Source organism: Cydia strobilella, chromosome 1 (genome assembly GCF_947568885.1).
Source record: "Cydia strobilella chromosome 1, ilCydStro3.1, whole genome shotgun sequence".
Classification (NCBI taxonomy): Eukaryota; Metazoa; Arthropoda; class Insecta; order Lepidoptera; family Tortricidae; genus Cydia; species Cydia strobilella.
The window spans coordinates 1,442,419-1,453,011 of NC_086041.1; the positions used below are offsets into that span (position 1 = coordinate 1,442,419).

The window sequence follows — 10,593 nt, forward strand, 5'->3', positions numbered from 1 at the left end:
ACGTGCTTGTCTGTTTTCCTTATTTGTGACATTTTCAACCAAAACGTACCACATTGTCGCTTGTCAATAAGGTTGATTTCAAATTGAAGCTGTATGGAAATAGCGCCTTATTGACAAGCGACAATAAGTACCCTTTTGGTTGAAAATGGCACATATTTTGTTTTAAAATTGAATGAAACAAAACAAACGCCAAAGCCGACTGTGGCGGTCAAAAAGTAAAAAGGTTCGGCAAAAAATATCTAATATGTACGGTTTTCTTAGCATTAAGTAGCAGATTGTAAATAGTAAACCAGTTAAGTACATCAACAAGTGTGCTATTAATTACACTAGAATCGATAGATTTCCGCTCAACCTTAAATAGAAATGATAATGATGTATCATCGGCAAAAACAACTATTTCACAACGGTTTTCTACTATACAAAAACAGGAATGGACCCAAAATAGAACCCTGTGGTACACCTATCTTGACTATTGTTCCGCTTTGGGTTTTATTTACAACAACTGAACTGTGCTCTATTGCGAAGGTAATGATGTATCATCGGCAAAAAGAACTATTTCACAACGGTTTTCTACTACAAAACAGGAATGGACCCAAAATAGAACCCTGTGGTACACCTATAACTATAGTTCCGCTTTGGGTTTTATTTACAACAACTGTGCTCTATTGCGAAGGTATGAGGACATGAGATTTAGGGCTTATCTGACATAGTGAATAATTTAAATATGTTTGCTCAGATATTTGCAGTCACCGCCGAGCAAGTGTCGAGCTGGAACTTCATTGGCGCGGACATGAACTAACTCCATCATAGGATTGCCTGATGATGAGCAAATATTAGCAATGGATCTCACCGTCATCGCCGTCATCGTCTAAACAATACGGCGCAAATGACCTTTAACATGACATTTTCGGCACTTATGATTAGCAAAACGACCTTTCCTTTTACTGTCGGCAGCAAGTCGTCTTTGCGGCAGCTTTGTGTCCTATATTATATCATGTCTTATGCTCCTGGATATTTCGAAAGTAAAATCGTCTTTAAACCTCTAGGATGCAAGCGTACCTCCCATGTTCTCAAACTGACTATACCTACGCACAGTACTAGCTTTATGACACAACACTTTTTGATATTTCGATGCAACTTTGATTAACGCTCGACGGCTCCTGCCCGGCGACCGCGGTTGCCCCAGCGCACCCGCATCGCCTTCTTTCTACCAGTTCCACCGCCTTAGAATGTCAAACTGCGAAGGGTCGTTCCGTTTTCACAGATAATGGCCCCCATATAAAACATTCGTGACGGAGTTGTTTATCCTATTCTGTTACGATATAAAAAAACTAATGTTAATCCTGTTATTTGGAACGTTTTAACAATCATAATTGTAATATGTTTAAAATAAAAAGTATGCAAGGAATTAGGACTTGAGATAATTATGCGGTGACTAAAAAAACGACCTAATTAAGAAACTCAGAGTTACTCCTAGCATTTATTAATTGTAGAATTTAGGGCTCTTGGCGATATAAACATAAATTTGGGCGAATCAACTTTTAGACCAAAACTACTTCTGTCCGAGTCATTTAAACTTCTATTACATACTTTTAAATCATTTTATAAATGTTGTATACGTTAAAACAAGCGATTGAGAGCATTTATAGGTATATAAAATTTAGACAAATATTAAATTGGAAACGCGATTTCTCGGTAACTCCAGAGACATTTATGGTAACGTCAGAGATGTGAAAAGAGTCGGTCTAAAAGTAGATTCGCCCATTTACGGATTTTCCTTGCGTAGGGATAGAATAGACATATAATATTCATGTAATCCTGGGTTTTTGTATTTATTTATATAGTTGTGATTTTTACTAATCATTCCTTTACCATTGTTTGAGAGCATGTTTTTATATTTTGTATCCTTGTAAATTATGGGCTTATTATACAAATAATTAATATGACTTTAGAAAAATGTACAGTAAATAAGGCGTGTAATCAATTCAATTTGTAATTAGAATTATTGTTGAATATATAAAAAGACATTTTTATTCGGAATTAATTGTACTGTACTTAAATTACAGTTTGCCAGTTGTTTATTTCGATTGATATTTTATTGTTAAAAAATTGTTGTTTATATCTGGTGAATTAAATGATTTGATGGTTTATTCTGTTTTTTATTATTCCCAATAACATATCCTAGTCAGGTACAACTTGAGCGGCGGGTTCGGGTTGCGCTACTTGCGCTTTGGCTTTATTTACTAATAAAGTGACGTTATTTATTAGATACTAGCTTTTCCCCGCGACTTCGTCTGCGTGGAGTTAATAATTTGGGTAGCTTATATTTTTAACCAATCTGCTTTTTATCGATTCCCCATACAACCCCCCTCCCCTCTTTTCACCCCCTTAAATGATGACTTCTGGGATAAAAGCTACCCTATGTCCTTCCTCGGGACTCGAACTATCTCTATACCAAATTTCAACTAAATCGGTTCATCGGTTTAAGCGTGAAGAGGTAACAGACAGACAGACACACTTTCGCATTTATAATATTAGTATGGATTTAATCGCTAAATCATCGGAAGATCAGCGCTGGAAGCCACCAGCAACATGCTGAGATGAGGCCATTTCGTGGTACTTTAATCTTATTCTATGTTTTATTCTATATTATGTAATGTCTTGTTTGTTTGTGCTTACGAATAAAATTCTATTTTATTCTAAAGCCGCGCGGCAACAGGCCAATATCAACCTTCATGCATTCCCATAAGATTCATGATGACGCGCCGCATACGATAGACACAGGCCACAGAATAAATACAGGGACAGAAGGTTCACTCTCTAACAAAACGCGTCAATTACGACAGATATGACCGCTAGGTGGCGCAAGCGCGAGCAGCCGTCCGTTCCGTAGCGGTGCGTGACAACTACTATGGCTAGACACCAAAATTGGTGTGGGCCGCGTGTACTTGTAGCGACGCGACGAAATCGCGGAGTAAGCCACGCCTGGCGTGGCGTTTAAATAGTTAAATAAAAATAATAACTTGAACCGGATCCCACACTTGATATTTTTACAAATCCACGCTTAAACCGCTGAACCGATTAGTTGAAATTTGGAATACAGATTGAGTCATGAGGACCTAGGATACTTTTTCCCAGAACTCACCCCTCAAGGGTGTGGAAATTTGTTTGGGGAATCAATAACCGCTGAACCGATTTATATGAAACTTGATATGGGGATAGTTTGAGGTGTGGGGAAGCGTATTGAATAATTTTTATCCCCGAAATCATTCCTTAAAGGTGTAAAAATTGGGTAGAAATTTATAGTGGACCAATTTGGGGGTGAAAAAAAGGATGGATTTAAAAGCAGATTTGTTTAAAAATTAAGATACCCAAATTACTAAAGTAATGACTGTATTTTAAATTATCGAGTCAATCAACAAAAGCATGCAGTGCAGAGAGGTAAAGGTCAAAAACCCCAAAAAGTGTGCACTTACACAATGCACACCTTGCCATTGGCCTTGCTTTCGAAATGTTTTAAAACGCAGTACGGTACTGATTCGCCCATTATGCTGTTCACTATTAACCTAAAGGCGGGATTCCAGCCTATTTACTTAGTACAAAAATGCTTGTGCCGCACACTGGTGGAATCCCGCCATAAGATCAAAATTATTGTAGGCATAAAATTTTGAAAATCACTATATGTTCGCGATAAACTCAAAAACTACTGAACGGATTTGCATGCGGTATTCACCTATCAATAGAGTAGATAATTATTGAGGAAAGTTTTGGTGTATAATTTATAAATGTTTTTTACCCGTGCGAAACCCGTGGTCGCTAGTGTAAAATAAAATCGTGCTTCAAATTTGACAGCTAATATGGATGGCGATAAAGGGCTTCGTACATTATACGGTAACTCAGGTTATAGTTTTGAATGATTCACGGTTAGTTTCACTAGACTTATATTGACCGGGATATACCTATACAAAAGGTAATCCCGGTCAATATAAGTCTAGTGAACTCAGGTTATGCGCCGTCTTCGCGTGTGTTTTTCCTTTACCATTTCGATAACAACCTTGCGAACTCCGAACGACCTCGGTAATGAATTTCTTGTTCGCTACGACCGTCGTTGGCCTGTGGCCTAAGTATTTAGGAAGTGGTTAAGGTGATATTTAAAATTAAACGAGATTATCTTATGGGTCTCCGGCCAGCTCGGTTCTACATACAAACGTAGTTCCGCTCTCATTACAAAAAGCTAGATTGCTCTGAAACTTTGTACTTACAATAGGATAAGGTAATACCTATGTCTGTAATTAGTTTATGTAGCTTCAGATAACATAGTTAAAAAAATACAGCGAATTTAAGTTTTTCATACAAAACTTGTTTTTGCTCTATTTCGTTTGTTTTATAATCTGGAGCTATATAAACTAATTACAGACCTAGATATACCTCATGTTATTGTATGTGCCAAGTTTCATTACAATCCAACACGTAGTTTTAAAATGAGAGCGGAACTACGTTTGTATGGGAAGGTGCAATTCGGCCGAGCTTGCCGGGGGGACTTAAGCACTTATTTTCAGATAGAGATATTTTTATTTGCATCCAAATTCCAAGTACACTTTTACATTACATGGTAACATTTAGGCACAAGGTTAGGTGCAAAATATTCATAATACTAAAACAAATATGTTTTATACATATGTGATATGAATAACGTGACTTTAAATAAATATTAAGAGTAGGTAGCAATTAGGAACATAATTTAACGTTTTAAACAAAGCTTGAACAACTATTTTACTTAACTATTAACTAATAGCGGGGAAATATAATAACTAATTCAATACAAGCGGGGAAAAACGCGTTTTATCCACTAGTGGGGAAAGTAATTTGACCTTGGATGGAGCGTGTTTAAGTAGCTTGACAGATAACAAAACGTAAAACGCTCATGATAATGGTTCTTTCGATATTAATTATCATTAAATAAATGGTTTGAGAATCTAATAAAAAATACCAAATTTAGCTTTATTTAATGATTTTAAGTCATAAACCTTAAAATTCCATAAGAAACGTTTGTTTTTTTATAATGATGTTAAATATAATTCTGAACGCACAAGTTGAGTCGATGCAATTTCAAAATGCATCGTTTACATTTCATACATCAGAAATGTCAACATTGTCAACATTTTTTTTACTAAAAACCTTTTCTCACCGACTCGCGTAAAAATACACAACTTCCAGAGTTTTCTGTTATAATATCGTAAAGAAATGAGTGATTCCAGTGATGACGGTGATCTAACGCCTATAGATGTTGCACTTTCCTCGCTATAGTGAGGTGAAAAGTTTTGTGTTACACACGGGCGCAAATGTATTTTACTTCTCGTGTGTTGAAACACTCGCGGGTAAAATACAACTTTGCACCCTTGTATAACAAATAACTATTGTTATACAAGGGTGCAAAGTTGTATTTTACCCGCGAGTGTGGAATTAAAACACGAGCAAGCGAAAGAAAAAATAGAATCCTGAGTAAGAGAGTGGTAGTAAACTTTCTCGATCAGTTTCCTTTGTAATTTGGTTTTTAAACCGGAGTACCTAATAATATTATCTTCGGTTACCGCGATAGTTTTTGCACTTTGTAATTTTTCCTCAGTCACCCGTTGACCACGAACGCTGTAAAGGGTTCGAAACGTCGGGATGTATTATAAATTCAATATACCCGATATAACCCGTTTTCATAGTTTTATTTCGGAGTACCTAATGTTTGAGATTTTTTTTAATAATCAGAAATTCTAATATACGTCTTAATAGTTCTGTAATAGGCTTTTTTGTAAATATCTATATGTAGGTACTTATTAGTTATTTCAAAGCCAAGCTCTTGTCGGTGGATCAATTTCCAAGTATCTCTATCTTGGGCTGTCCCCAGCTACCCCACCTGACGGTATTTATCCCGATGTCACCAATTACGGTGGTTGCAAGCAGATATTCTAAATAATGAAAAAAACCGGCCAAGTGCGAGTCGGACTCGCGCACCGAGGGTTCCGTACTTTTTAGTATTTGTTGTTATAGCGGCAACAGAAATACATCATCTGTGAAAATTTCAACTGTCTAGCTATCACGGAACATGAGATACAGCCTGGTCACAGACGGGCAGCGGAGTCTTAGTAATAGGGTCCCGTTTTTACCCTTTTGGGTACGGAACCCTAAAAAAGATGTTAGTTTAAATAAAAATATAGTTAATGTAGATGTCATCATACGAACCACCAGGAAGTACTATACTTCTGTACGTCCACCAGTTGTTTCAATGACTCGTCTAATTAGTATGTAACACATAACGCCGTGAGGATAATTTAAGACTAATTGGGATGCTGGATATAAAATGCATCAGACTTTGACTGGCGTTTCTGAATTTTGTATTGGTTTAATGCAATCGGTCCCATATCGTTTGATCCTCAAAACAAACCGGGACGACTGATTCCATTATAAAAACTTGTCATCTAGCCTATGGCAATAGTTATCAGCCCGTTTGTCACCTCGGTTGCTTGGATTTAATACTGGCACCACACTTCGTTATGTGTTATTCGTTATGCGGCTTCGCTGTATTTGCCTATGTGAAGCGAACAACAAATAGGGGTATTTGCCGTATTTGGCGAATAATTGCGCTGCGTCTTTATCGTGTCCTTTGAAGTGTGTTAAAAAACCGACAAGTGAACGGAAACGCGTATTTGCTATTTGCGCTTATACGTTATGCGTGCGAATAAGGCAAATACAGACGAATAAGTCCTCCACACTTCGTCGTATTCAGACGAATAACGCACATAACGAATAACACATAACGAAGTGTGGTGCCAGCATAAAATTGGACTTGGCAACTATTATTGAGACAGTGTTCAACACTGGAGATTTGCAAAGTAAACACGCAGGCTGTTACACATTTTCAAGGTACTCATCGCTTTTCAAGGGAATTGGCATCGTAATGATCGACGCCGTCAAAGGAATACAATGGTTGGTTGACAAATAGGTAAATCGCCCACACTGTTATACCAGCACCACGCTTCGCCTTATTTGGCAAATATTAGTGTTGCATCCCTTTTATTTTGTATGTCAAAGGAAAGAGATGCAACACGAATATTTGCCAAATAAGGCGAAGTGTGGTGCCAGCATACACCTTATTACCAAAGATAGATATAACTCCATAATAAATGGATACAGTCTAAGGAAAAAACGTGCCTCGAAAATCAAGAAAATTTGATTCTCGTTCAGAGGGCGCTACTAGTTTTGGCCTACAGTCGTATAGATGGCGTTGACGGTTTCGTTTGTTATTTAACAATTTTAACGCATATAACGCAGTGAAAGAACATGGGTCAAAATCATAAAAATAATTAATGCAAATAAAAAAAATCATTTATCTATATTTAAATACATTCTATCGTATTTTTATAAATCTTCATTTTTAATTTTAAAGTGTGTCGACAGGTGGCAGTGAATTTACTGGGGTTACAAAATTTACTAATATGACAGTACCGCTCTAGTATCAGTTAATCTATGTTATTACTAAAGGCATAAAAGGTCCACATGGACAGTTAAGTTGCTGTTTGTACCGCCATCAGATACATCGGAGCGGTTGAGGCGCTCAAAAATATCTGAACACGCATCTAGCGCCTTGACACTAGAGGCGTGTTCAGATATTTGTGAATGCTTTGGCCGCTCAGATATATCTGATGGCGACTGTACCAGGGATAAAATGGCAAAGTCGTCTCTGAAATATTTGTTTGTTTTTTTGCTCATTAATATTGTTTAAAGTTTAATATTGATAGCTTATGCAGTGAACTAACTTGGAAGTGTGCAATGAAGAAGTCTTGAAACGTGTTTAACCATTCTTTATAAAATGCGTCGTAGTTATCACTTTCAAAAGATTAAATGATCTAAATTATGTAAGTAGCTTAGGTACCTATAAGGAAATGGCGCTTATGCTCTCTTCTTAAAGGTTTGAAGGTCGTATCTGTCCGGAAATACTGCGGACGACAGCTCATTCCACAGTTTATTTCAATGTACTACGAAAATTACTTTTTCACCTCAGCAGCTCGAACAAGCCTACTTTCGTCACTCCCTGGAGTGAGGAAAGTGCGACTTTCCTCACTCCAGGGAGTGAAACAATGTAGCTTTTTAATTTAGTGAAGGCCATGAACATCATACTTTTATTACATTTTTTTATGGTATGGTACGGTACGGTACGGTACGGTCCGGTCCGGTACGGTCCGGTCCGGTCCGGTCCGGTACTGTACGGTCCGGTCCGGTCCGGTACGGTCAGGTCCGGTCCGGTCCGGTCCGGTCCGGTATCGTATCGTATCGTATCGTACATATTATAATACTTTTTTTTCTGTTTATTCTGTGTAATTCGAAATACATTTTAACCTTTAATATGTTCTCACTACTGAGGTGAAAAATTATGTGTGCAACACGAGAGCAAAGTTATTTTACATCTCGTGTTTTTGAGTCCCTCGCTACGCTCAAGATTCTACCTTAGAATCACTCGCTTCGCTCGTGATTCAATTATAGAATCTTTCGCTTTCTCGGGACTCAAAATAAACACTCGCAAGAAAAACCAACTTTCCTCTCTTGTTGCACAAATAACTATTCCAGGGTGTCATGCTTCAAAACTGGTATCACCGAATTAGGCGTGTCACCAAACAATGCGTGTTTACCCTACGTTTAAACGCGATCTTTAGATTTATATTTGGAAAAGTATTTCCGGGTAAATAATGCAAAATCAAAACTACATTCCCAATCCGGTCGGGTAAGTGCCCACATAGTTAGAACTTGTCCAGTTAGCACCATATTTCTTATTCTTATTCATCAATAGCAAAGATAGATATAACTCCGTAATAGATGGATACAGTCTAAGGAAAAAACGTGCCTCGAAAATCACGAAAATTTGATTCTCGATCAGAGGGCGCCACTAGTTTTGGCCTACACTCGTATAGAGGGCGTTGACGGTTTCGTTTGTTATTTATAATTTTAACGCATATCAGTGAAAGAAAATGGGTCAAAATCATAAAAATAATTAATGAAAATAAAAAAAAACATTTATCCATATTTAAATACATTTTATCGTATTTTTATAAATATTTATTTTTAGTTTTAAAGAGTGTCAACAGATGGCAGTGAATTTACTGGGGTTACAAAATTTACTATGACAGTACCGCTCTAGTATAAGTTACTCTATGATCAATAGTAACGGATTGAACAATGCACCAAAAGAAATCTGCCATCCAGGAATACTTTTCCAAATCTGTACAGTTCTCGTTCAACAAATCTGCTACAGTTTAATTGTTATACTACGTCGTTGGAAAACAAGCATACGTCCCGCTTGATGTTAGGCAGTCTCCGTGGCCTATGGACGCCTGCAACTCCAGAGGTGTTACATCCGACCCTAACACTGCGCACCCTCGTTGAGTTCCGGCAACCTTACTTACCGGCAGGAACACAACACTATGAGTAGGGTCTAGTGTTATTAGGCTACGGTTTTCTGTAAGGTAGGTACTTCCCTAGTTGGGCTCTGCTCTAGATCTGGAATGACATCCATCTATTGTTCTTTATATAGAGAACTTTCTTTTTGTTAAGTTATTAATAGAATGGTAGATATTATGTCTGATATGCAACTTTTTATTCTGACCGTGCGTGTAGCATAACTTTCTTTCACAAAAAGTATTTCCGTCTAAAAGAGTAAAGCATTCATCTAGGTGAAATATTAAAAATTGTTTTAATAGGTACCTACTTAATTCTTTATTAAGCGAATTACCTTATTGAAGCCTATAATAAAATAGTAAGCTAGTTTCGCTTAATGTGCGTTTTATTGTAAGGTAAAACGCTGATAATAATTATATACTCATTTTTTAATTACAATCAACTTAAGCAAATAAATATTTTGCGCCTATGTTTAGACAACAAACAAGACGTAATATTTTCTTACCTTAATGCCACTTTTGTCGTTGATTACGTTACTCCACACTATGTATCGATTCTACTATTGTCTCATATCTTACCTGTTTTATCAATCGGACGTGATCTCGACTGCATTTGATCGGCGCGCGCGCAGGCAGCAGCGCGCACCGTGCATCAAGTTTTTCTTTTTTATACTTTGTTGTTATAAAATATTTAAGTAACTTAATAGTGTCGTGGATTAGTGTTATAATTTAAATTCAAGTACAAGTTATTAGGTAACTTGTAGTATAATATACTACCTAATAACTTGTACTTGAATTTAAACATAAAAATATCATATAATTATTATATTTGTGATATTGCTAACCTTGAGTGATTGGATGAGATATTATGTTAATATATTTATGGTAAGTATTGTCTGTATTACCGCCTGTTGTTTCTTCTTTTCTGTATTCTTTGTATTGTTTTCTGTAAGGAGGTGTGCTATAAAGATTATTTATTGTATTTTATTGTATTCTAAGTAAAAATCGTTGTTATTAAAAGAAATACCTATTATCTTTGATTACTGCGATAGTTTAGTTTTGCGCATTGTAATTTTGACAGATGGATATATTTTTTCTCATTTTCCGTCTCCCGTTGACCAAGAACGCTATAAAGGGTTCGACACGTCAAGAT

General features: G+C 36.7%; 1 protein-coding gene and 1 long non-coding RNA gene across 2 annotated transcripts in view; both read left to right on the forward strand.

The window, feature by feature from the left end:
• The window catches only part of LOC134754834 (uncharacterized), a 151,445-nt gene extending 149,297 nt beyond the window's left edge, over window positions 1-2,148 (forward strand). Inside the window, exon 2 of the long non-coding RNA XR_010128983.1 lies at window positions 1,798-2,148. This is a non-coding gene — a long non-coding RNA (uncharacterized LOC134754834). The remainder of the gene's footprint in view (window positions 1-1,797) is intronic.
• LOC134754275 (glycerol kinase 3-like) overlaps window positions 1-2,148 on the forward strand; it is a 31,959-nt gene extending 29,811 nt beyond the window's left edge. The window contains exon 15 of the mRNA XM_063690538.1: window positions 737-2,148. Within this exon, the coding sequence (XP_063546608.1) occupies window positions 737-794 (58 nt within the window). The 3' untranslated portion in view covers window positions 795-2,148. The remainder of the gene's footprint in view (window positions 1-736) is intronic.
• Window positions 2,149-10,593: the final 8,445 nt, after the last annotated feature.